The following is a 27790-nucleotide window of genomic DNA, read 5'->3' as shown; positions in this document are numbered from 1 at the left end:
AAGAAGACGTGAAACATCACACTAAATTCTGCATATACGTAGGCTCTTCCTTGTTCTTATTACTTGTACTCCATTTCTTCCATATATCCTCGTGCCATTATATAACCGATCTATAAAACGACTCTCCTGCTAGAATAAACTAGGTCATGCAGGTATCAGATTTGTTTTAGATGTCTCAGACCGCCCAGTCTGTAGATATGAAAGAAGACGACCAGATTCAATGGCGGCGGACACAAAGGTGGAGTGAGTGCAAAGGCACATACCTGCTGTGAAGGAATAGGAGCTGTTATCTAAGTCTTTAAAGTAAAGAAAGACAGATTTAGGAGGGGGATTATATTGTGCAGTCAGTGTCAACACTTTTAGTCAGCTGTTGTGTTAAAATGCCAAAAGGCTAGCGGGCACCTCGGTATTCGTATCTGAATACTGCACAAGAGGGAAATGTATAAGATTAAGTGGTTTGTGTTTGATGGCTGTGTCGTATCCACAGAGAAAGGGATCAAGAGAAAAGAGGTAGTGTTTGTTTAGGTTCTAAGTGTTCAAACATGGGCAGAGCATATGTATAAAAGTCATTAATATGCATATTTTTTTAATTATTAGCCAGTAGACACAAAAATCACAGTACAGGGAAAATGCAGAAGCAGAAATAGATTCCTCAGAAGAATTTCCGTCTGCTTTTTTCTGTTGCTTTTCGAGCCCTCCTGCTGCTCTGGATTGACACTGTAAATTTCTCTCAGAGGGAGTTTTTACTTTTTTCTTTTTCCTTTTTTTGATTGTGAAATATTCCACGCTTGAGTATACCAGCCTGTCTATGCCCCCCCCCATTCCCCCCTCCTCATAAGGTTGTGAAGGTTATGCGTCTCAGCCCAACATTTGTCTCAAGCAGTGCCATACCTTGTGCTGACAGAAGACCCTCCCTAGTGCCACACTGGTATTTCCAGTCCTGGGGTTGACTGAATGGGTGAAGCTATTGTGCTCTAACTCCTCTCTCTCTGGCCCCGGGCCATACACATCCAGTCTGTCATCCATTGATATGCTTGGCTTGCCATTTTATAATTCATATTGAATGCTGCGGGTCCATGGCAGGGCGATCATGAATTATCAGCTAAACCATGGGAGATTCACAGATGACTGGTCAATCTGTGTGACGAGAACAAGCACAGAGAGAGAGGGAGAGAGAGAGAGAGAGAAAAAAAAATCTGAAATATCAGTCTTGCGTGGAAATTCTGCTCGACTATTTTGAGAAATAAGGCCGAGTTCATCATCTGGATTGAATGGACTTTCCTGCAGATTTGGAGCCATATACAGGGATGGATAAATGGTTGCATTTCTCTGGTTTTGATTTTTTTCCCCACTCACTCACCAATACAGTTTTGTCAGCACTTTGCCATTATCCCTGCAGCACGCAGGCCTTTTAATTTCTAAACAGTACACCAGATATATTTCTGTATAGCTTTGCGCAACAATATGTTGTTTTAATAATACAGAGGAGCTGAAAAGTTCTGAATCATGAGAGAACATGAAATTGAAATGAGCTGGAGTCATATGAATCTCCTGGATCAGTATTTCACTCTGAGGAAATGAAATACAATATCACCCCTGATAGGGTCATCCTAGATTTATTGCAACAGCGATTTCCTGAGTGCGTTTTTGGTAAAACAAAAAAAAAGAGCAAGAAATGTTTCCATGCAATATGCGAATGTTCGAACGAACCCTTTTCCCTTTCAGAGGGAGGCTTTATTTTTTATTTTGTGCTTGGATGTGGTTGTAAAAGTCGCTGTTATATGGCCAGCTGATGAACAATCACTTAATTTAATGTGCTGGGACCTACGGTTTTCTGACAGTTTGATTTCATTTGTTAAGCATGCCTTAAATCTCTCTTGCTCGCAGCATCTCAGAGCCATTCAATTCACACCTCTTATGGTAACAAGTTGTATAAACATTGGACCAGATGCCTACCTCACTCTTTCCTCTCTCGAATGCTGTCTGCACTTGTTTTTTTTACTCCAGGCAGCCTAATTCAAATAATAGATGAGTCCGGCTTACAACCACAGAGTAGTTTGCCTCAGAATCTAAACTTTTGGATTTGCTCGGTGTAACTCACTGCTTCACAGGAGGGTTCAGCTGTCATAACAAAGTAATGCATTTAATCTTGAGAGGAAGCAGGAGGGTTTCAAATAAAATCAAGTCTACACTATAGAAAGATGTTTTTTCTCCTTTCTTTTGAGTGTGGGGAGGTGTTTGCCAACACTGAGAATCAGGTTTGGATCGGAGACAAAAGTATTTACACAGTCAACAAGAACCTGTTAGATTTCAGTGTGGTTCAATGTTCACCCAGTACTTTTAAATAGCTTGGAGGCATGTCAGAACTAATTTCATTTGAACAAAAAGCACAAGAGCTAAACAAACATGCAAAAACAAAAGCAGGCATATAATATTTAACACCAAAGGGACATTGTGTGAAAGCAATCAAAGCAGATGTTGCTCTAACTAAATACCTGAGGCAGGGATTTTTTTTATAGCCACTCCAGCAATTTATTTCTAATTGTAACATACATTTTAAGCAGTAATTTGTTAAAGGCAGCCTGATATTGGAGACACAGCATGTGTGTGAATGAGCACAAGGGTCACTTGAACAAAAAGTCCCTTGCTGTTAGAGAGAGAAAAGAAGGAGGAGGCTACAATTATATTTACACAGTGAAATTGTTCAAAAACAATGTCTTTGTCTCTACCTGTCGTCCTTGCTTCATATCAGAGATGTCATAACAGCTCGGGTCGCATTGTTTTAACCGTGCTGGTTGTGATTTACAGCGAAAATGCTGGTGTTAAAAACTAATGTTGACAGTGGGGAAAGGAAGGCAATCAATAAAAGAAATTACGAGGGATTCGGTAAATGTGCTTTTGGGCGCTTTCCGTGACTTGTGTGTGCACAGATTGTCTGATGTGTGCTCTTAAATCAGAGCAGGAGACAGAAACAGACAGAGAGGGACTTGTGTGTAAATATAAGACAAAAGTGGTTCCTTGTTGGTTCGGCTACCAAGGGTCTCTTGTTCATTTCACTCACTTTTGCATGGTTAATGGTAATACATGATTCAAATCAGTGTAATGATGTGTGCTGGCTCTCTTTCCCTCTGTGTCTGGAGGCTAGCTCTCACTACAGGCAATGAATGCAGCTCTGTTGCATTCACTGTATTAGTAATCTCCTCAGGCTGGGAGTCTGTGCCATAGAGCATGACCACACATTTTTTGTCCAGGAATTAAATGTCACCTCAGGGTGGGTCACCTGCAAACAAAAGGCCACCAGCCGATTTGCAGGTATAAACAGTCTAAGATAAGGAGGCCTCTCTCCTGCCGTGCAGGAAATTGAATAAGTACGCAGCAGCAAGAAGAAAGTCGGAGAAACGGTAAAGCACAAAGAAGGTTTTTGTTGTCTTATGCTATCGGGTATTGACCCCCTCTTGTACCGTATATCCCTACTGAGTGTGCCAGGCACAATGGCCTCATCGAAGGTGAGGGGCAGGAAACTATCTGTCATCAAGATCTCCCCATCTGTGCATTTCTTATCAGTGCTCCTGTTTTCTGCTCGCATTGACCGGAATGCTGGTGGAAGGGAATGGGGCAAGGTCATCACTGTCAAGTCAATCAAAGTGGTCAGTGTTCCAGAGATAGCAGCGGGCTACTGCCGAGGAATGTGTCTGAACGTTGTTGTTTTTTTTTCACAGACCTTCCTGGTAAATCTACAAGAAATTCGAAGCAGTGCAGTACAAAAGACCACATAGCCTTTCCCTAATACAAAGTAGTGTATGTAGATGTCTAGTATGCACACAATGTGCAAGCAATATGCTTTCATGGACGGGCAACTCTCCATGGACCGCTACGACGTGCAAAACATGGCCACATATTCAATACAGGCAGCCAATGTTGTTGGTGGGCTAGTTTTCAGTAGCTTTGCAAGCTTGGCTACAACTGCAGGGGAGGGTACACACAGACAAGGTTCATACCAACTGTGGTTGGAAATTTTTACTAAAGCTCTACAGCAAAGATAATTTTCTTTTTGAATTAAATTCTTTCATATGTATTTAGATCCAAACAGTTCAAAACTTCAAATATATAACATTACAAGAGGAACAAACTTAAGACTTTTAGCAAGTCAAGATGCAAGCAAGTAACAAATCCTACTGATCTCCATTATAAATATTGTTATAGACCGAATGCCTATTTGATCAGATTTTGAAGAATCCCTTAAAAAACAAATCATTTTCCACTTTCTCATCACAATTCTATTATCACAGATTTTCCAAATTCTTTAATGTGTAGGCTACATGTGTTGGGTATGCCCAAACAAAAGAACTCCACCAGCGTCAGTCAAAATGTCTCTTTAGCAGCTGATAAACTGGTTACAGTTCAATGATATTGTAATAAATCAACATAAGCCATTTCCAGTGATCTAATCCTACTAAATGTGCCTGTCTGTGTCCTTTCCAATAAAAACTCATAACAGTAAATCACACAAGCCTGTACAGCCAACACTAGTCACATATTAGCATATTCATTTGCAAGCGGTAATGCTAACTTGGCCACTCCTGTCATGCAACTCTTGCCTTGCAGTTTGTACTTTTTCCACAAACAAGGCACAAATGCACATAGGTCTGACCAACATTTTTTTTTTTAAAAACTGTGCAGGTATGAACATCGGTAAACAACCAGTACAGGTGCAGTGTATGAATTTTGGAAAATGGGCAGCAGCAGGGTGAACATTGTTAACAGGAATTCAGGATGTGTCCCGAAGACATTCCTGATAAGAATCACCCGTTAATGTGAGCCAGCGCAGACTCTGCAGTAATTGCATTAAAAACTGTTTTTAATGTGCGATGAAATGTGCACTAGATGAAAAACGTATGTCAGAATGAAAGAGGCAAAGCAAAACATACATGAAAGATGAATTTTCCTTCTTTTTTTCACTGACTAAGGCCACAAAAATTTCTTATGTTGGGATGAAACACATAAACACAATTTCATGCCAAAACGAGTACCAAAATTGCACTGCACCACCTCATCTGCATAATCACAACCATAACTGCACCGCTCCATCCGCCTCGGCAAAGGTAGGTCTGTGTGGAGACACAAAATCCTAAATGGACTCGGAGTGATAGCGCCGCTGTGTGAAAGGCTACTGCTGGCCGGGCCTGGAGATAAACTCAGAATTGTCCGTTCATTATCGCCTCTGCCTTGTAGTCTGTGGCTCATTATTCATGTAATCCATGTTCCAGTTGCAGCTTCTCCTGACACCATGTCTATGTGACGTAGTGAGTAAGCCTCCTGGGCTCGGCTCTGTACAGGCAGGGCCGGGTGGAGGAGATGGCTGGGTTGATTAGGAGGCTGTGCCCCAGCAAACAAGAACAGAGACCCGAGCATATGATGGAGACAAATCCACATCCTCCCCTTTCTGCACTTCATCCTCCCTCTTTTTTCTTCTCCATCCCCACCCTAAGGGAGGCACCTGACTTATTCTGAGACGTTTTCTTAAGCGGAAAATCCAGCTGGGGTTTAAATACAGGGGTAAAATATGGGCTTAAGGGGAGTTAAGCATCTCTGGATAGATCAAACCTGTGAAACTATTGCCCTGCTGCACTTGGAGGAGTTGCCTTAACTCACGTCTTTCTGCATGTTTCATCAACTCCCATGCAAAAGAGAGATGCAACAATATGTTAGATATTGAACTAATTCTGTCAAAATGGCATTCTCCTGGGAACATATAGGGTTTTTCATCTTCCAAGTTAAACATTTTTTTTCAAATGTTTAGCCTCTGTGACAGTCTTGAAAAGGTTGTTTTCTCAGTAGACTATACAAGGTGTCGCATTATACCTTGCTTTAATCTAAGTGATGTGTCCATGGACCAAACAAAAGAAGAGGCTGCATCAACTAATATATGTTCCTTCATCTGAATTATTCCTGTCATGACTTATATTAAACACTGACCCTCTTTGCATTTAGAGGATTATGTGTATTAGTAATGTAATGATGTTCCCCTCTTTCCGTGCTGTGTTTCTTTGATGTGCGCCCACAGGGTCAGGGATCATCCAACCAATCGACAGAGGAGAAAACCTTGATTCTTGCGGCCAAATTAAGACACAGTCATTACAGCCTCTACTTTCTGGCCTTTTTTTCTCCTTTGCTTCTTGCTCCCATGGGGAAAAATTCTTCATCTGCAGTCTTCTGCAGCTGAGCCGCCTGTTCTGGAGAGTCAAAATAATCCACCGTGTCGACTGTGCATCAGTTATGCCAAAACTTAAACATTTTCTGTGTGTTATGCAACCCCTGTGATTTCCGCAACATCAAAACACAACAGTCTGTGCATTTTAAGTGTTTTGTGTACATTGTGGGGTTGTTAGATACTCTATAAAAAAGGCTCACATGCCTGAAGGAAAACTGTGTTATTTCTTATACTGGTTCATAATCAACATTTGGCTGTTTTAACCAGTGATTTGTGGTTACTTTGTACTTGCCACCTCTGTTGTAGAGATCCAGGAAATGAAACATTTTAAAGCTTGACATAAATTACTTTAAACACAGAAAATAGATTAGCAACTGCTGCTCACCAGCCTGCTAACCGAGCTTTGAAAGCTTAGACTGATTAATACGGGCTACTATTGTGCGCTGATTTATTTTGTGGAAGTGAAACAGTTTCTGGCATATAATGTAAGGAAACGGGTCAATGCAGTCAGCCAAAAATACGTACTTTTGATTTAAAGGAACTTTTTTTCTGTTGCTACGTAGCTAGCACTAGCATAAACAGCTGTTTACAGTCTAGAGCAAACACAATTTGATTGAAAAAAAGAAAAAAAACTCCCACAACTCTTATAAAGCCAAATATAACAACTCTTAGCCCAAATTATTAAGTGCCACCAAACCGCTTGGGGAGGGGTTCAAAGACATGCCAATCATGACAATAAATCCTCGGCTGAAAAACACTGGATTTTCCCTTTAAATTCATGCTGATTCACTAAAAGAGAAAACATTACACGCCTGCATCTGGCATGATAGGATCTAGCTTCCTCTAAATGGACCCACCTGAGGAGTTAAGAGGCAGCAGCAGGGTCTATCACGCTCAGTCTCAGCAATATGACAAATCCTTCCCCTTAAAGCCCTCCAACAAGACATGCTTCAGCATGCCGCATGCGATTCTTTCCTCCCACCTACTGATTTTTTTTTTTTTTAAGTGAAGAAAAGGGGAGATGAATTAGAGAAAGGGCCATTGCTGTGAATACAAATGGTGGCTCTGGAATTTGAAGTGGCAACACTGAATTCATGCATCACCAGAGAAAGAAAAGGATATGAGCCACAGCGCTTCATCTAACCACAAATGGACTCAATACTGTATTGCCAGTTTCTATTTTAGAATACTTATATCGGAATCAAGAGTGTCTGATAGCAGCTGTGTGGGAAAGGCGGGTGTAGCCCCAGGGTTTGTGGTCTTGTCTGACACTGTCTTTAGAAACAATTCCCAGCAAGGTGGACCGGAGCGGGGACTTAAGTGTCATGGGAAATGGTACCATATGTCCAACTAGATTTTCACTGTTTCGCCGCATTTCGACAGTTGAAATGAAATATGAGCCACTGTGGCATGGTGAATAGCTCTCGGGGTGTTGTCTGTATTTGAAAAGCAGGTGTTATTTTGTGAATCCCAAATCTCCTTTCTCATCTCCCACTTTTCTCCAGTGTGTCTATCACATCTGATGGGCGGTCATGTACTGCATTTGTGAACTTTCGTCGCACATTTTAGGCGACAGGACTGGATGTCTTATCAAATGCAGGGACGTGGAAATGGAAACTGTGTGTCCTGTGAATTAGTCCAAGTACTTTCCACTTATTTTGTTTTGTCAGTTTAGAGGCATGTGCATGGACAATGAAATGTAGTTTTATTTCACGCATAAAAGGTTTACCACAATTGTTGCTGGAATTAAATTTTTTTTAAGCTAATTTTATTCCTTGGCTAGAAATCAGACTGTTCCATCGAACAGATTAGAAATACTGCAGTAAAGAACAAAGAGCCTGGAAAAAAGATGCAAAACATTTATGAGACTTTGTTCCCTTTATTAAGAATTCAAATCTGTTTTTCAGTTTTTTTTCCTACTTCATGAATTCCTATTGAAATAGTTACTCCACCAGAGCAAAACATGCTGTATGACCACTCTGTCACTCCGGATATTGGATTATAGAGGCATCCCCCGCTGTTGGAGGAAAGCTTGACTCTAAGATCTGCTCTTTCTTCCGAAGATGTTGGCTACCAGTAATATTGGGAATAAAACAACATAAAAAGACAAACAATCTTGAAGTACTCCTGCTGTGACCACGGTGGGGGCACTCTTATTTGACTAAAGGCTACACCCTCCTTTATGCTGCAGAGAAAGCGTCCCTGTCAAACCCCAAGCTCAGAACAATGGGGGCCAGCCTTGGGCAAACAGGGCCATTTGCATGCAGCTGTTTGCCGTTTCCAGGACCACAAAGGCCAATCAAAGGAACCTTAATGGAGGATGACAAGCGTCAACCAACGCCTTTGCTCTCTGTCTGTGCCAGCCCTCGCCACACTGTCTACCCTCCAAAAATGGCCCAGTTTTTCTTATTCTTTTAAAGACTGATCAAACATTCCTCCAGTTTTTTCCTCCCACCGTCTGATGTCCCGCGGAGGCTTGGAGGGTTAAAGGTTGGTCACCACTGCACTGTTGAGAATTAACGCACACAGACCGGCTAAAGATGAACCTCAACATGCGTGTTACGGTCTGGCGCTTGCAGACGCCAAACAGCGATATCTCGACACCAAACCTGTATTATCTTTTCATTTTATCTCCGGGGTTTTAAAAGCGACAAAAGTGTAACTCCGTGGATGGTTTCAGACGTCGCTACCCATCTGAGCCACAGTGGCACTTCCAATTTCAAGGGTGTTGATAGAAAACAAAATATGTTTTATGAGGGATGGGGGGAGGAGGGCTGGCAGTGAATTAAAGGCTGTCAACGGGAGGACAAGAAAAACTCCCAGAATGCAACATATTGAGAAGCAGTCCCAGCCTTTGCTTTGCTCTCTTGAGCTCAATAGACGGCTTAGCAGGCAGGTCAGGGGGAGGAATCTGAAAAGCTACTTTCCTCGCAGTCACTCACTGACCAGAATGCATGATAAGGCTCTGTGTCAACAAGGCCAGGAATAGGGATCATAGCCAATTATAGCTAAGTCAAAGTGGTAACCATGGTGATTTGACTAAATGCTATATATAAAGCATTATTTGGTTCCCTTGCTGATTGTGTAATTTAATGTTAATCTGAGGCACAGAAACACAGAAAGCAGCCCATTCTCTTTCTGTCTTTCTTTTTTTTTTTTTAAAGACACAGACACACACACACACACACACACACACACACACACCCACACCCTCATCGTGTTGTAGATTTTTTTTTCCTGCAGTTTTCTTGACACCGTTTTCCCCTGCAGCTGGTGCCCTTCTGTCGCAGTCTTCAACTGCTGCAAAGTTGAGCAGTCAAACAAAGCACAGAATGCGAGATGAAGAGCTTTTTATACCTCCGTAAGACATTGACATTTGTGCACACAAACAATCATCCCGTCTTTCCACAATCTCGCAAAACTTGTTTAAATCGAGAAAATCAACACCTACACCCAGAAACCTTTGTTGTCGCAAGGTCTTTCCTTCTTAGCTCTGCTTAAATCCTAAGATCTGAAGCAACATCCAGTTAAGTCGACCAAAAATATTCCCTTGAATTCAGCTCTCCCTCTCTTCATACAGAGAGAAAAATCTCCTTTATATATATTTTAACTTTTTGGACAGATTTGTCATTACTTGCACAATTACAAGTTGACAAGACAGTCATTAATGAGACCGAGACCGTCTGCAGCTTAGAGAAGAAGCAATTTGTTCCTCAGGCCGCCAGTACAGTCTAGATACTCCCCCTAATTGATGTAGTGTTAGCCTATGACCAGAGAGATCTATACAGGCGAGAGAGAAGGAGGCCAGCAAGGAGCGAGCCTAATCAATCGTCCGGCCTATGTTGACAACAGCATGCCATCATGCCATAGTGAGCTGATAGATGGGCAGAGTCACCAGTGGACAGCCAGAAAGGGTGTTTTAGTCAAACGAGGATCTCTTTGCACAGAATTTTAAAACCCCTGTGAAATGCATTCTTTCTGTCCGCTCTCTGTAGCTGCTGTGATAAACCCGTCACTCCTTCCATGAGGAATGGCAGGCGGGACAATCATTATTCTTCGCAGTAAAGCTGGCGACTTCACTCTGTGTTTTATCATCCACCACTCTGGACAGGTTTTCTGAAAGGTTTGGGTAATTGTAGTGGTTATTGGAATAGATGAAGTGACCCCACAGCCCTCCACTTATGGTTCGGCTCCACTGACGTCTCCTAATGAGGTGATAAACAGTCCAGCTAAGCAGAATCTACCGGCCATTAGATAGATCATGGTATTATAATGAAATGTCTAGTGGCCGTGTGCCAGAGAATTTATACCATTAGTTTCATATTTTGTTATACTGCTACCACTACTTGTGAGTGCAAAAGTTTCTCCTTATACGCTATGACTTGAGCATTGTGTTTCAGCGGTGTATGTTTCACAGATGTCTGTGTGTTTCTGTGTTTTTCTTCTCCTGTTTGCTGGTGTGTGACATGTGCAGACTGACATAGAATATCATTATAAGTGAGCCAGGCGCAGCGGGCTGAAATGACTAGCAGACATGTGGGTCGGAGGTTTCAGGGTAGGAATTTCTAGCCGGGAATCAATTCAACTTTGAGCAGTTCAAACAATGCTAATTGCACAAGGCCCTGACTGTCAAAAGAGTGAGGATAATTAGAGTGAGGGGGCAAAGTGAACCCAGGGTGGTAAGTGTTAGTACATGACAATGCTCGGGAGCCAATGGGAGCACAGAAAAGGTAACAGGCTGAAAGGAGGGCTAATTAGGAGAGAGCAGTGCAGAAAATACAAGTGGAAGCTGCCCCCTCAGGGACCCGCTATTGCTGCAAACAACAGCGATTATTGACAGTTCATGCAGTGCTCTGCTTGCACTTCTTAAATGGAACACATTTGCATGTTGTACTTAGATTTTACCTAATTGTTTTCTTGGAATTCCAAAGAATTACTTTTTTCTTTCTTTTACTCGCCACTTTCGATCACTTTAGCCCTAGATAATGGATTTCTCTTTCTTTTGTTTTTCCATTTAAGAGTTTTTCTCTCTGTTCAAATTCAAGGAATTCAAAGACATTTCATTACTTTGCAAGAGGAAATACTGAGGAATAACTTTTGTTGTCATTTTTTTGAAACAGGGGGAGACAGATTTGTGTGAAATGGTTAATTTACTTGGCCGCCCTCCCATCTGCCGTGTTCCATGTATAGATTTTCCCCCTTGTGGACTCCAGACTGTCCCCTCTTCGATCACCGACACTGCAAAATGGATTATATTACTCTCCATTCTGCCAGGATTCTGTCTCTTTTTCTCCGTCTTACTTTACAGAGCAAGTAAAGCAAAAAAAAAAAAAAAAAAACTCACAAATGAAACAAGCTTGTAAGGCTGTAAAACAAACTATTCTCAGTCTAGATCTGGACGATCTTTAGGTGGAGGCCTTCCTGATGCTCTGTAGCCTTTGTATTTGCTCAAGAATTTATGAGGTTACCATTGGTCTCCAGTGACTTACAATGTGATGTCTTAGCCAACATCCAAGACCACAGAGAGATTGAGAGATGAATTGTTTCGTCTTTCCCCATTCCTGTATCGTGTGTAATAGCCCGTCTGTTTAAAGCTGCGGTAAACATTGGACTGCTGTTGCCTATTTATTTTGTGCCAGTGGATTTTTACTGCATGATGTGTGGCCTTATTGTATTGAATCAGTGATCCTTTTTAAGTCATTAATTTTTCTTTTTATTTATGTGCTTAAACTTTCTTCTCTGTCTCTGTGTGCATCAGGGTTCAGCCGTGCAGCCTTGCCTTTCGGGCTGGTCAGGAGAGAGCTCTCATGTGAAGGATATGCAATCGATCTACGCTGCCCAGGGAGTGATGTCATCATGATCGAGACGGCCAACTACGGCCGAACTGACGACAAGATCTGTGACGCTGACCCATTCCAGATGGAGAACGTCAACTGCTACCTCCCCGATGCCTACAAGATTATATCACAAAGGTAAAACACTGGGGAGAGAGGAGGGATCTTATTTCACAAACATAAGCAGGAGCTGTGGAGGAAAAGTATGGACCTCGTTTATTTTTTGACTTCTTGTCTTTTTTTTTTTGTTTTTTTCCCCCCTCTGTATCCAACATTTCTGCACACAAAAGAAATGTTAAATTATCACTGTGCCCTTGCAGCCACCTACACGCCGGACAATTAATCAACATCTTACACCTTTCAATTTTTTTTCAAAGCCCCTTTATTGACGCGAATAGATGTAGGTGGTATTTTAAAATTCAGAAAACTAGGGCGCAGATTAATTCTTGACAGGCAGGAATTGACATCCATGTGGCAGAGCTCTTCACACCAGCTGCGCGTTGTTGCTGCTGCTTGAGTCATAATCAGTGCAGCTCAGAGACACAAGTCACATGAACACCCTCTTAATTCCCTATCTGGAACATTGGGCTTGCTTTGTTCAAACACTTGTACTGCAATTGAAGTGGCTTTGCCTCAGGTAGTGAGCAATGCCCATCATCATGCCTTTTATCCCGGTTACCCTCTCACAGGATGCTGCCGCGCTGTCAAATGACAACACAGCAACACTTCAGCTCGACTGCTGCTTTACCCCCAGAGGTGTGTGTATTTTTAAAGGGCACCGGATGAACTATTCATAAATAGTAACCAACGCAGTTCATCTTCTAATGCACTGCTCTGTCTTAACCTGCCCTCCCCTCCTTTTTGAGCATCATCGCCCACCATCTTACACCTCTGGGTTTTTTTCCCCCTCCTTCATTCACTTTTGTATTTACTCTCATGAGAAGCAGCGCCACACAGCAGCTCGGGGATAGATCAGGTCCTGCTGTCTTACTCTGTCTTTCTAAATTTACAGCCGCGTCCCAGTGCACTCATACAGGAGCACGCCGCTGACAGTGTCCATGCCCTTCGGTTTGACTGCGACTTGCTACGCTCTGCACCGCGTCTGTTGACAAGTCTGACTCTCACTAGCTGGAGCCACACTTCAAACTTATCTCCGTGGAAGATTCCCTGGAGGCAGCGTGCAAGTGAAAGCTTTGAGAAGAGTCTGCACCACAAGCCCTTAACCAGAATTATCCTAATGATTTAGATCAGAGGAAATAGGCTCCTGACCGTAATTAAGGTTGATGCGATAACCAGGGATGTTAAAGCATTGGGAGACCCTGATCAGTGTTCAGTCTGCACCAAACTAAAACAAGGAGAATATTTAAACCGCACAGCTTTAAGACACTATGCTCTGCCAACTTCGTGAAGATTAACAAAAGGCAATAGCACAGCAGACAGATAAACAAACATATTAAAAAAGATTGGGGAGATAGAAACAGTGGGAAGCCGGATCCACAGAGTGGCAGTTTTGTTGGTTTGAAAATTGCGACAAAATGTATTCATTAGCCGTCCATTTCTCACAACAAAAACAACTAGACAGGGATGAAACGGCTTGATTTTCAACATCCATTGAAGTGTTTTGTCAAGTAAAATATTTGGTTGCTGACAAAAAAAGAGGCTGGATGAAAAATGCATGGGACAACTGATGGCAGCCGAGGTCCTGTTTAATATTCAGGTGGTATTTACTCCAGAGATGTACTGTAAATGGACTGTATGTCTGACCTCTCTCGTTCTTTCTCTGCCAACCCTGCCCCCCTTTACATGTTCATACAGGCACACAAGCTATTCAAACACAGTAGCTACACTTGAAATAAGGCTGCTACGCTGCCTTCAGCACCTTTACCATTTCCATCACCATTTCAATGGCCACCTCTCCCCTGACCCAGTAAAACTAACAGAATAAATCTTTTACCTGGTCAGAGGTGCAGCTCTTAGATGGAAACTGAGCAGGACTCAGACACTTGGCTGCCATGAGATTGAGCTCAGTGCAATAGAGATAACATGCAGTGATTTCAGCAGCAGTTTAAAACAGAAGAGCCATGTCAAAATGCTTAGCAACAACACTTTCCTTCTCTCCAAGGCAAGTGCATCTAAAAATTACAGTAGGATAAATGCCAGAGTGAATTCTTCAACATGAAAGCTAGCAGTGGTGGAACAAGTAATTTAGATCCTCCACTTAACGCTGTACTAGTATATAATATTTTCATGATAATAGATCAAATGCCCTGGTGTGATGTGAATGCAGTTGCTCATAGTAACAAACCAGCAGAGAATTATCTCCAAACCCTGTAGATCTATGAAGCCCGATAGTGTCTTTCAGCTCTTTGTTTTGTTTTTAACTGCTGTGGTTCACTCTGACTGCTCTCATCGGTTAATTTCCAGGCACAGTGGACAGCTGTTGGAGCAGAAAAGCTCTGATAAACCCTTCTGCATGTAGACCACCTGCCCAGCTCCAAACACCAGGCTGACAAAGTTTACAATGTGGAGCTTTTCTGACGAAGAACCAGATATTTCTCACCATTACCCAACTAAAACTAATATATTTCATATTAAACTTGCATTCATTACCTTTCCAGAAACATGGAAGCCAATGTATCTCTGTCTCTATGGGATGTGTAAATAGCACATTATAGCCATAATATTGTTATCTGTACAGCTTGTTACACTGCCCCCAAGTTGCAAACCTTCACTTTGAGTTAATCTACACTGTTTTAATAGAGTAAAGATAACAAAGTCATTATGCATAATGGCCCCTTTCAGAATACATTATTGTATATATTTTATGACTGTAGCTGGTAGAGTTAAAGTTAATTTGATCTATTTTCCATACTGTTACAGTATTTAAACCCATACTAATACTATTTTATAATCTTTTATGTGTTTAACTTAAATCCTCTAACTATTACTGTCTCTTAGATGTAGTGGGGCATAGTACAACAATTTAGTCTGAAATTAGGTGAGAATTACCATAAAGTAGTATAAAATGAAATATTTAAGTTTAACTATCTCAAAATTGTTCATAAGTACAGTACTTGAGTAAATGTAGCTCTGGGAACTGAGAGCTGGTGTCATTTGCCCTTATGAACTCTTAATACTGAATTCATACAGAATATCTCTGGGTGCCTGTGAGGTGATTCTGTCAGTCTCATCTGTTCCCATTGTTAATGCAGTGACCCTTCTCCCTCTCAGCAGATCTCACTGCAGTGAAGCCGTAACAGTGAATCTCGTAAGAGCAGCTGGCAGCATATTGTCAGTAATGATTAAACCATCACTGATGATGCTGATGCTTTTTGTGAAGTTCATAATGGACTTGACGCCTTTTTTCTTTATTCATATTCAATGTATAATACTCCATTAGTCTCGAGGAATGGGTTTTGTTCTGAAAAAGCAAAAATGGGTTTCGAATTGTACATGGCTAATGCACAAACATTTACCATTCACTCTTTACCTTAACAACCTGTAGAGTTAAAAGTGCACAGACAGGGCTTTGTTTGTGTGGTTGTTGTGCAGACGATCCCATTTCGCAGTGACAGAAAGCCTCTTGATTTATTGCTGTTTCTTTGAAAGTCATGTCCGACGTTGAAATGTATGTCCAACTTGCATGACAGCTGCTGACCTTTTGAAATATTTATCTCAAGCTTGCAAATTGTTGAATGTCCTATTTTGGTGCCAATTTTTTCTTGTTTGCCTGTGCCACTGCTGCTGCTGACATTATTCTCAGTCCCTTGGCCTCAAGAGAGCGCGATTGAAGTGAAGCCAATTTCACCCTATACAGCATAACACAAACTCGTGCTCTGCTGCCCCCACCCCCTTCTCCCTCTTTACTTGAACTTTTTTAGCATCCAGAAACATCTGCACAAACACGCGCGCAGACACACATACATATGCACGCAAACATGCAACAGACTGTTAATTCACTGAGGGATACCATTTCATTCTGAAAGGCAAATAACCTCTCATTGAAATGACACATTCCCGTCGTGTCTGTTACGTACGCGCAGAGGAGCCGCTCCGTCTCACCAGAGGTCACCCATTCCAAGCAGGACATGTCACCGCCACCTGTTATGTGTGTTTTAATGAATGTCTTCCCTTTCAATAGCGGTGCGAAGACGCTGTTAAAGGAAATGCCATCGCTAATTCCTAACATGCCTGTCACTTGGTTATTCATTATCAAATTCATCGCGCATTCATTTACTCTTCTTTAATGTTTTCATTCCTCTCTCTGTTTGACAAGGTTTAAACTAGAATGCATTATGTGACAGTCCTGGCTGGGATCTCATCACTTTGACTGTAGCAGTAACGATGAACTTTTCCCACTCTGTGTTATTAATGTTGTCTTTGCCGAGCACTCTTGCTATGGGTAGTCATGATGAAATCTCTGGTCAATCTTTTTTTTTTCTAGGTGCAACAACCGTACGCAGTGTGTGGTTGTCACTGGCTCTGATGTCTTTCCTGATCCATGCCCTGGCACCTACAAGTACTTAGAGGTCCAGTATGAGTGTGTTCCCTATAGTAAGTATCGCCATCCTAATCTTATACTGAACTCTTATTGTCTGATTTTTAAGTGTCGGTTGTGCTTTCACTACAATCTCTGCAAATGCAGTGTATACATTTATTCTACAGATGACACCTCAACTCGTGGGAGTGTTTGGAAGGACATCAATGATTGATTATGTTTTTATGGAAATATAAAGTGTTGCAGGGTCAATTCACCCCAATTATCAAAGGACATGTTTTCTCAATTACTTCTTGGGTTTGTTTCCCCGGGTTTTAAGATATCAGTCTTTAGAGTTGGGTTCTGATATCTGCTTTTATTTTGGAGCCGGTTCCCCGTTGGCAACATACCTGAATATGTTAAGCTCAAAGTCTAACAAATCTCCTATTGGCCCCTAATTTACATGTTAATTAATGCTAATTCTGTGATGGCTTCAATTAAAGTCCTGTCTGTTATCTTGTTAACGTGCTCTCTGCAAGCCAGTGTCTGTACTCAGTCCGTGATTGTTTGTGAGGGAAAAGAAACATCACCTTAACACCCTCCCATGAGTGGGTTTATGTCGTTCAACAAGGCCAACCTTTATAGATATTATATAAATATTAAAGCTCTTTAACTCAGTGTCTCTCTTAAGGGTGTCTTCACTATTTAGAACAAGTAACTTATGCTAAATAAGGTGTTAAAGGAAGTTAGTTACACCTGCTGTTGCAATGTAATGATACATATTTAATGAAAAGTTCATGTGTTTTCTGGCAGTAGCTACAGGTTATGAACATTAATTAGGCTAACCACTGAAGGCTGTAGAGCTGAGCCGAGTGAGTTTTAGTCACGCAGAACTTTCATTACAGACAATAGTTGAAAACAAAGCCTACTTAGATTCACTGATGGATTTAAATTCGATGAGCAGATTCAACACTGGATTTGATGAATTGCTACCACTGCACCCAACCCTTATCTATTAGGAATGTATGCCTCCACCCCATTATGGCAGTAGTAAGTGAATTTTTGCTCATGGTGCTAACAGCACTGAAAAAATGACATTTTAAAAAAATCAACAGCAAAACCTCCTTTCAGAAACAGTGTTCATGTTATTTCTACAGACCTTGCTGTGAGCAGTTTTCATTGGAACTATATTCTACTGGAGAAATACTCCCCATAAAAATATTGTTTTTGCTTCTGCTGTGAGCTTGACAAACAGTTCCTTTAACATCTTTTGTATTTGGATGGTGGCAGATATCTCGGAGGCAGATATTGCCAAACTTGGGCAAATAAAACCCAAACTATGTGCACGACTGGAAAGCACAAATGCTAACGGGCAAGATAAGCCTCTTGTAATTTGGGTGAATTGACCCTTTAAATGGGTTCAATGGCATTAACTACAGCTTTGGTGTGTTTCACTGAGATAATCAAGGAGATTAGGAAGAAAAGAGTACATCATAGTAGGTCTCACATTAGTACAGCATGCTCAGTTATAAGCAGTGGAAACATATGACAGAGGATATTAGAGTAAAAATGATGAGATGAGTTTGCATCTTTTCTCAGATAGATCAGCTCCGGTCGTTTGCTGTGAGAATGATTTAATTAAATGTACTGTAGAATTGGTTAAAGCCGGCACTATTTTAAACTCTGCCTCTGGTATTGATTTGAGTTAATCTACCTCCAAAGGGTGTTTTAGAGCAGTTTATAAAAGCAGATTTAAGCTTCATCCCTGTCTGTGAAAGTACTTAGTATTTAAATTGAAGAATTGTAAACATTTTCAGAAATATTCACCTCTTTTTTTTCTTCTTTCAAACAGACCTCTCTTTCACCTCCCGTCCCGTTCCTCCCCAACTAACCTCTTTGCTCTCTCTCTCTCTTTCCTTTTTTTTTCTAGCTTCCAGTCTTTCACATATTGTCTCTTGCCTCTCCCACCTCCACTCAGCGTATGCAGCTTCAACAGTCCACTAAAGAAACGCCATATTAGGCCGACTGTTCATCAGTCATCTAATGTACTGCAGCACTCTTTGGCTCATTTGAGAGTTTGGTCTGTAACATTAGCACCGTGTCATGTTTTTCGTGTGTGGGCGAGCAAGTTTGGAATCGAGTTTTGATTTGTGTTTATAAAGTTTTAACAAATTCCACCCTCAGTCGGCACACGCCAAAAATAACTCTAAGAATGTTATCCATCTAAGTGCCACTAGGACTTTCAGATTTTTTTTTTTCTCCTGCCACTTAGGCAAAGCATTTTTAGAGGGATTTATCCGGCTTTTACAGTGGCCAATGCATTATTTTGTTGGCAGTTAAATGACCATAGGAATGAAAAGTTTAATGCACTGGAAAGCATGGCACATAGCTTGTCTCCAGTCATAACTTGTCTGTTTTTATACCCTAGGATGTGAGGCCGTTTCACTAACAAACACCCTTTTTTCTCCTGTAGCTCCTTTTTTCCCCCAAAAAGCAGCCGCAGCAGTTCATCTCATGGTCATATCCTCCAACTAATTCTTCTCTTTGTACGTGGTAGTTTTCTCATGATAACCTTTCTCTCCCTTTTGCACTCTTTTTTGCTTTCTTTTCCAATGCCTGAAATAGAAGTGGAGCAAAAAGGTAAATGAGTGGTCTGGTCTTTCCCTCCCCCTCCTTCGGCTCCTTGTTCTGTGGTGTTGAGTACAGCTCCCCTCACGTCTGTTCCCCCTTCTCCTGATTGCCTCTCCTGTCAAATGCTAAACCCATAGGAGGATTGTTTGCACCCATGGAGTTCAAATGAGTTTCAAAACAGAATTTCAAATGACATCCACGATCATCGAATGTAGTTTTTTTCTCGCAATGTGAAAGAAAACACCAACTGCTCGGTGTTGATTTGTTCCAGGGACTCTTGCTTAGCACTTTCTCAACCCTTGAAGAATGACTAGTTGTGTATATATATATTCCTATTTGGCTCAGTATGTAGTTTGCTTGGCCCAACTTCTGCTGCACCCATAGCACGTGATGTGAAATAGCAGTGATGGCTGAGTGAGATTGGCACAGACTTAAAAAAAAAAAAAAAAAAAGTTTGAAAAGAAAACAAGAACTTACTGTGTCCCATTTTATCCAGAACCAATTAATTTAAATGCATCTAAATGGGAACCTTGCCATGGCCTCCCTCACCCATCAGTGGTTACTCTTGTCTTTGACACAGAAGTAGTGAAAATCCTTTACCACTCTTGTTCAATATATTCCCCAACCTCCACTTTTCATTTTACCTCTGCTTTGCTGCCACCACCACCATTGACAACCTGTTGTTCACTCTTATCACAAGATGTGAAGTCTGTTCCCTTATCATTTTGGTTTATGACCTCAGTCCTGTGAGTATGCATGTGCGGTGTGTCCATATACCCAGCTGTTCATGTGGCATTTGACAACAGAGACAGGCTGGTATTTAAATAAAAGAGAAAAAGAAACTTGTGAAGTTGATTCCTCCCATTTCCCATGTCTTTCATTTGCAGGATTTTTTTTTTTTTTTACCTTTTCTGTTCACATTTTTTTGTTTTGTCCCTGTTAGGATGTAGCAGCAGACCCTTGAGATGCAAGTTGTCTTAACCTCACATGTCTCATTCTGAATAATCACTATGACACATCCATTTATTTTCTTTTTTCCCCCCTATTCATTAGCAGTAGTACAAAACCACTAGTTAAAATATTCCTCCAAATTCACAGTCTCTGATCTACAGCAGTGAGAATGTTGCGTGTCAAGTGTATTATGTATCTTTTTAAAACATTTTACCTTATTGTATCTTGTTTTGCTCTCTTGTTTGTCACCAGTTTTCATTTGTCCTGGAACTCTGAAGGGTGTAGGAGCTGCCACCTTCCTGTTTGAGGCAGAGCAGCAAGCGGGGTCGTGGTGCAAAGACCCGCTTCAGGCTGGAGACAAAGTCTTCTTCATGCCCTGGACGCCATACCGCACTGACACCCTCATCGAGTACGCCTCACTGGAGGATTTCAAAGGCGGTCGCCAGACGACCACCTATAAACTGCCTCACCGCGTCGATGGGACAGGCTTCGTAGCTTATGACGGTGCTATCTTCTTTAACAAGGAACGCACTCGCAACATTGTCAAGTTTGACCTGCGCACACGCATCAAGAGCGGCGAGGCCATTGTTAACAATGCCAACTATCACGACACCTCACCTTACCGCTGGGGTGGCAAGACTGACATTGACCTGGCAGTAGATGAGAGGGGCTTATGGGTTATCTATGCCACGGAACAGAACAATGGGCGCATAGTTGTGAGCCAACTCAACCCCTACACTCTTCGCTTTGAGGCCACGTGGGAAACAGCATATGACAAGCGCTCTGCCTCCAACGCCTTCATGGTGTGCGGCGTGCTGCACGTGGTGCGCTCGACCTACGAAGAGAACGAGAGCGAGGCCAGCAGGAGCCAAATCGATTACATCTACAACACCAAGCTGAGCCAGGGCGAGTACACCGACATCCTCTTCCCAAACCAGTACCAGTACATCACCGCTGTGGATTACAACCCCAGAGACAACCAGCTTTATGTGTGGAATAACTTTTACATCCTGCGCTATGACCTGGACTTCGGGCCTCCGGATCCCGCTGAAGGTGAGAGCTGCTCCACTTTTATTTAGTTCATTGTCTTTGTGTAATTCTTCCATTGTTTGACCGCGGTGTAGAATATCACAGATGGCTGCCTTTTAATATTGGTCGCAATTCAGGTGTGATGAAGAAAAGGGGGTTGTGTTAGTCTTGGGGAAAGGGCTCATTTGCAGACAGAAATTACAGATTCACCTTGGAATGAGGGACTGCTCCCAGTGGCATCACGTCGCTGCAAAAATCTGCTTCTTTATTACCATGAGGCAGGCAGAGGCACTCACTCCAGCTGAAGCTTGGACCCTATCAAATTCTTTAATCTCAGGCCTTATCCGAAGCCATTATGAACACTGCCGTCCCGAACTTACCCATAATGCTGGGAATAATGTTTGAGAAGCATTGCACACAGTATGACAGGGGTTATCCTCTCCTCTCCAACATGGGATTTTTAGTTGTGTTGTCATGGCTACCTCATCAACCCCACAGAATCCATTTCTTAAAATTATATAAATATATATCAGGAGAGAATAGCCATCTTATTGTAGCATATTTTTAAACCACCAGGCTGGAGTGTGAATGACTTATGTACCACATGGTGAATCAGTGTCGAAGAATGGCTGGTAAGAGATCAATTACAGTGAAGAATCTCGACAGGCGGTCAGGGGACTTAAATTAATCTGTGAAGTGCTGAGGGACGACATACGTGTCATCCGACAGGGACCTTACATCAAGCTGATAATGAGTTTAATTACCTAACTGCAGCCACGTTATCCCATCGAGCCGGGCTAAGTCTCCCGCATGAAGTGGGGAAATAAGGACCATGACCCCGACTCTACGCTATGTTACAGGCTCAGGTTGCCCCCGAGCACTGGTCCGGATTAAGTTATGATTTTTAACTTCTGGATATTCAGGAGGGGCTGCCAGGGGGGGAAATCTGATTCTTGACCTGAGCTGTTAAAGGGGGTTGGCGTTGATGTCTCAATGGAGGCTGTGTGCTCCTGAACTCTGGCCTCTTGTCAACATGTCTGTTTGTTTTCCTGCCGTTCCCTGGAATCTCCCCAGCATGATAACTCGACACCCAAGGGGAGCTCCAAGTTTGTGTCTGTTCTGCTGAACAACCAAAGCCTCAATTAAGAGTATGTTAGAGGAGATATGAAAAATACTCAAACTTTAATGAGTTCTCCATGCATGCAAACTGCCTGCTTGACTCTTCAACGTCCTGATGTATGTAAATGTAATTAACAAGTGAATTATCATAATTACCCTCCTTGGCTCAAAAGATGCTCAAGGAGAGGAGGAAAGTGGCCATCACAGAGCATTTTCAATGGAGGGTTTAATGTGCTCTCTCAGCTACTGTAATGGCTCGGTAAACATAAATGCCACATAGGCACTGTGCTGCCACTTGCTGCAGGAACAGTGCTTTTAATTGAGGAACACCGACAGAAGTTGTTCATTTCTGTTCCGTTGTTCTGTTCTATTGCTCTGCCACTGTTTTGTTATTGAAATCCAAGCAGATTTTGGCACTGTGGATCATTTAGTGTGTGTTTTATGGGAGCATTTCTGAAGAGCTGCGAGTTTGAGAAGGAGAGAGGAGGCTTCTCCTCATGATGCTATGGCCAGCAACTGCACACCAGCCTTCGCGAATGGCACTCGAAAATAATTGGTTCTTGTTTATTAGGTTTTTTCAGATCTACACCTTTAACTTCTTTACTGTGTAGCTATTAGGATTTATTGCTGGCCATGATATGGCGTTGAATTAAACAACCTATTCTGCAGGGTAATCTAATGGTGCTGAAATAATGTCTCTCTCTTTGAAACTGAGGGGCACTTGAGGCGTAAAGGAAATTAATTGTGCCCATTAAGATTCATCGACCACAGAGTGAAGTTACCTCGAACACCAAACCCGGTATATTTTTCTCCTTCGTGGGACTCGTGTAACACGACGAGCGTCTGTGTCCTTTTCTGTCGGAAGCATCAACCTTGGATGTTTGTGCTCTTCTCAGAGAGGGGCTGAGGTACCAGCAGGATTAGGAGTTTATATTAAGGGAGTTTTAGCAAAATGATCAAAGCAGAATATAATTGTCCTCAGCATCTTGTCAGTATTTCCTTTTACCATGTGTAGTGTTTGTAACACTGCAGGCTTTACTAATTCTAGCCATGGTTGAAGTGATTACCTAAGATCATTCCCCATATTGATCTTTCCGCTTATTGTTCCAAACAGTTCACACACATTTAAAGAAAATGTCTTTACTGTGCTAATGCATTGTGAACACAAAACAGCAATGATCAATACCTAGAGAGCCCAGCTCCTCAGAGGTCTCCCTGAAAAAGGTGCAAGCCAATAAATAGCACACCTTTGTGCTCACCATTACAAAACCTGGAGAGGTTCAGGCAACGTATTCCCTGTGATGTGCACAGACGTTAACTGATTTCAGTCAAATGAATTAAAAAAAAAAAAAAACAATCAGAAGAGTCTGTAATTGCCAAGAGCATTTCAAACTAACAAGGAGAGAAAGGAGAAAATTAATTTGTCTTTGAGGTAGAATTGATCTGAGGCCATAAAGACAAGAGGCATAAAATTAATGGCTTGGTCCGAGAGGCTCAGCCACTTGGAGTAATCTGCCAGGAGTGAGCACAAGTGGACCCGGCACTGAATTGAAATGTCAAGAGAAAACTGCTACTTCATATCCTGCATGCCACAAATATCTATCATCACCAAGTTGATGTTAGAGCCATTTTGTGGCTAAACCCAGCTGTGCACCTCGCTGCACTTTGGGTTCGCTTTTATACTCCTGAACGACGCCTCCAGGTGAGCGTTCAAGATGGAGGACATTTATAGATGTATCATGCACTAAGCCTATGTTCCACTCTCCAGAGCGTGATGTTCGGCAACAGAAATAGAGGCAGAAGTAAAGGTGTCAAAGGATTTGGTAGTGCTCTAATTGTTCTGTTTGCTGAATTATGGCAGGAAATTGCTTAAGTGGACGTTATAGGCGTGTACGAAAGTCTTTTTGCTTGAAGGGTAGCCTATTTCTGTCCGCACATTTATCTTCCTGTCTTCACGTTTGTGTCTGTATTGTGAGCTGCTTCGCCACCTTCCTCTTCGCTCAGACTGTCTAGTTGTGACTGCTCTATGTCTGCTGCTTCACAGTATTTAGTTTCAGGCCTCATAAATTACCACACGCAGACATAGGATATGTCCGGCCGGAGTTTTTTTTGTCTACTGATCTTTAAAGAACAAGGGTCGGTAAGGCAGTATAAGCCTCGCCAACAGTTTAATAACAACTGTAGTTTTTTCATTTAGCAGGAATAACGATCTAATACTCCGCAGTGCTGTTTGGAAATTGCTCAGTTGTCCTGTGCCTCTTTACTTTCCGTGCCAGACTGTGAGCTCCTGTCTCGTAGGCTTGAATGAGGCTGAACAGCATGTGCACATATAAACAGCCTAATGTAAAATTCATGTCTTGTGGGATTTATTTCTCTGTCATTAATTATCAGCACTGGCTCTAGGTAAAGAGGCAAAAAGACCAACTGTAGCTCTTACTCAGTTCTTCTCCTCTGAGACAGTCTTGTTATTGAGTCAAGCTGAAAAGTTCAACCTATAAAGACACATGGATATATAAAGAACCACATGCGGCATAGGTTTAGTGTCTTGGGCATCATTAGTGTCGCAACAAGCCCATTACTTTGATTAAAGCAAAGGTCTGAGACTGTTTATTTAATTAGCACAAAATCCAAAGTGTAACAATGACAAGTTCCTTGCAAAGCTGAGTAAGCAACAGTGTTAGGGGGACTATCCAGATCCTTCACTCAATTAAATGCATTGAAAACAAAATAAAGGACCTCATTCAAGCTTCTTTTTTTTTTTTTTTAAATAACAGGGCAGAAATATTGTTAGTGAAATGTGAGTTAAAGTTCAGAGTCTTTCAATATGTAACATCTGTTTGTTATATTATCAGCCTTGCATTAACATGTGAACAGCTTTTAACTTCATCATAGGTGTAGTTTACATTGCAAGTATACTTTTTGTCTTAAAATATACAAAAATATTTGCCATCCCTGTTGATTTTGACCCGATTCCTTTTCAATCCAAGGTGACAAGTTTCAAATGCTGACTTTTGTCCAACCAAAATTATGCAGTTTACGACCAGGGAAATCAGAAAATCCATGGAATATTTGGCATTTCTGTTTAATAAATGTGTGATAAATTGTATCCACTCACTCCAACTCTGGGTAATGATGACCAGCACGCTACCCTGCTAGTAGCCTATCTTAACTTCTGTCTAACTGTTACATAGTCAACTCACAACATTTGCTTGACAACGTTATGTTTTAGTTAAATTAGACAAATATTACAATATACCAGGCTAGCTAGGTAAACAAGTCTATTTTCTCTCATGAGCATGTATTTGTATTTTAGCAGAGTTTTACAAATTTTTGAATTAGATAGAGCCAGATCAGCTGGTTTTCCCTATTCCCGGTATTTACGCTAAGATAAACTAAGCTAACCGATAAAATGAGATAAAATAAGCAAAGCTAAACTAAGCTAAGTGTCTTACATTTCCAGTGCTATACTATTTATATTTATTAATAAATGGTATCATTATATGGTTTAGAGATGGGTCCAGGTATATATTTTTTTACTGAGCTCTGCCTATTTGATATGTCTGTTTCAACTATGTGGGTCTATTTGCTTTTGGTGTGGCAGATTATCCTTGTAAGTGATTCACCTTCAAAATTTATCCAAATAAAACTGCTTATATATAACTGTGAGCTGACAGTGCTTGTCTCACAGAAGGGTATTAGGCAGCTTATGACCCATTTATCCTGATGTTTGCCTCGACAGGTGGATAGTTTTTCACTGCTGACTGCATGAGTGGGATTTGATACAAACATGCTCATTCAGTTGTACTGAGAGTGGCAACATGTAAGACCAAGGACAAATAGAACATCAAGGCATGTGATCATCAGATTGTGGTTTAATATATTTTTTGTCATCTTCGTCGCAGATACATAAATGGCTCTGGGGGCTATAAAGTGATAAAACTAATTCTGCTTCATCTTCATCCTCTGATTGATGATCTTGCATAATGGTTTTCCTTCCCTTTAGCTCTGTTTTAATTTACGTGCTCTGTTTAGACACTGGTGACAGCCAGTTTTCAAGTGTTCAATCTCAAACTCTTCCATTATTTACAAGAGGTATTATTCAGCATATGGCAACAGTATGCCTTTGGTGTCAGATTGCCCATAAAGTGTGACTTCACTGCCTCTTGAGAGAAATGGTAGCTAATTGGTGCAGCCCTCTCTTGGATGAGTGCTATCAGAGGACACAGGGCTTTTACTAGAGGGGAATTTTCTCTTCGCAATCAAAAGAAAATTGTAGCGCATGATAGACACGTCAAAATAAGCCCACAGATGCATCAACATCTGACAAGCACATTACTTGATGTAGTATTGAATAGATATGTTTTATATTTGATGTTCTTGATGTTATTCACAATCACTCTCTGATGTGAAACCCTAGACATGCCGACTATAAACACACAGAAAGATTGAATCTTGTCTTTGATTAAAAAACTCACTCAGTCGACGTCTGAGTGCCCCTGCTAATTAAAGCGATGTGATTTCATGATTCTGCCTGAAAGAGTGAACATGTGAGGAGACAATGACCAAGTGTCTCATAGCACAAAATAACTTTGTACTTCTTTTGTAAACTTGAAGATGTCGCCTCAATGTTCAGGCTCTTCTCACTTGTTGAGAGTCACTGATCAGTGGATTTTTGCAACACTTGATTGCTATTGCGATTGTTAATAATCTAATAATCAATTAGTATGTGACATCAATTTTTTTTCCAACTGTGACTCGCCTTCTTCGAATCAGTTAAAAAAAGGAACAAGAGACAAACATGAAAATAGAAATCTCTCCAAAACACCATTTGGGCAGTTGTGTTTTTCCCCATTAGTGTTTTTCTTAGCAAGAGACCAATTAAGAAACTAACTTTGAGCAGGGCCTTTTTAAAGTAATTTTTAATCATGCAAGCCCTAAAGCTTATGGCTTCAGTTTTCATTCTGGTTTAAAATGTAAATTAAATCAAATATTAGACTTGGACTTTTGGACATTAATTTTCAGTTTAATTCACAATGAAAGTAATCATTAGTTGTAGCTCCAACAGGTGTCTCTGTCGTTACCCTACAGTAGCATCTTCAAATTGACTCTACCCCACTAATGGCAGAATATACTTTTCAAATCTACTCGGATTTTGCCAAGATGAAGCAGGAAACATTGAAAAAGAAAAAAAGAAAAAACATGCATGTCAAAAGTGAACAAAATATTACTTGATTTAGTGTATGATTATTTGTGCTGAAATGTGTCCTGGGCTCTTGAGCTGGGTTAATATGGTCTCAGGAGCAGGTTAATCAGGTGATGCAAGCATATAAGTGTTTATATCAGCCCATGGAAAAGCAGAAGCTTGCTCAGGTATGGAGAGGTTTAATATTCTGAAACCCAATTACACTTGCCCCTGTATTGCATTATATGCTTATATTAAATCAACTGAGTCAGCCTATGAATCATCTCACTTTTCCTGAGTCAATGAAAAATCTTCACCCACAATATATTTGAAACAGTAATTTACTGTTAGCATTA

General features: G+C 41.3%; 1 protein-coding gene across 13 annotated transcripts in view; it reads left to right on the top strand.

Moving 5' to 3' along the window:
* The window catches only part of adgrl2b.1 (adhesion G protein-coupled receptor L2b, tandem duplicate 1), a 128663-nt gene that overhangs the window by 68935 nt on the left and 31938 nt on the right, over positions 1–27790 (top strand). For all 13 annotated transcript variants that reach the window (XM_085805544.1, XM_085805539.1, XM_085805542.1 and 10 more), the window contains 3 exons: positions 11970–12183; positions 16490–16599; positions 20357–21157. In XM_085805544.1, coding sequence (XP_085661670.1) covers positions 11970–12183; positions 16490–16599; positions 20357–21157 — 1125 coding nt within the window. The remainder of the gene's footprint in view (positions 1–11969; positions 12184–16489; positions 16600–20356; positions 21158–27790) is intronic.

The sequence above is a fragment of the Trachurus japonicus genome, chromosome 17 (assembly GCF_045865225.1).
Source record: "Trachurus japonicus isolate A0001 chromosome 17, Traja_1.0".
In the NCBI taxonomy this organism is placed as follows: Eukaryota; Metazoa; Chordata; class Actinopteri; order Carangiformes; family Carangidae; genus Trachurus; species Trachurus japonicus.
Note: the sequence above shows the minus strand (reverse complement) of the source record. Positions and strands in the feature narration are given on the sequence as shown.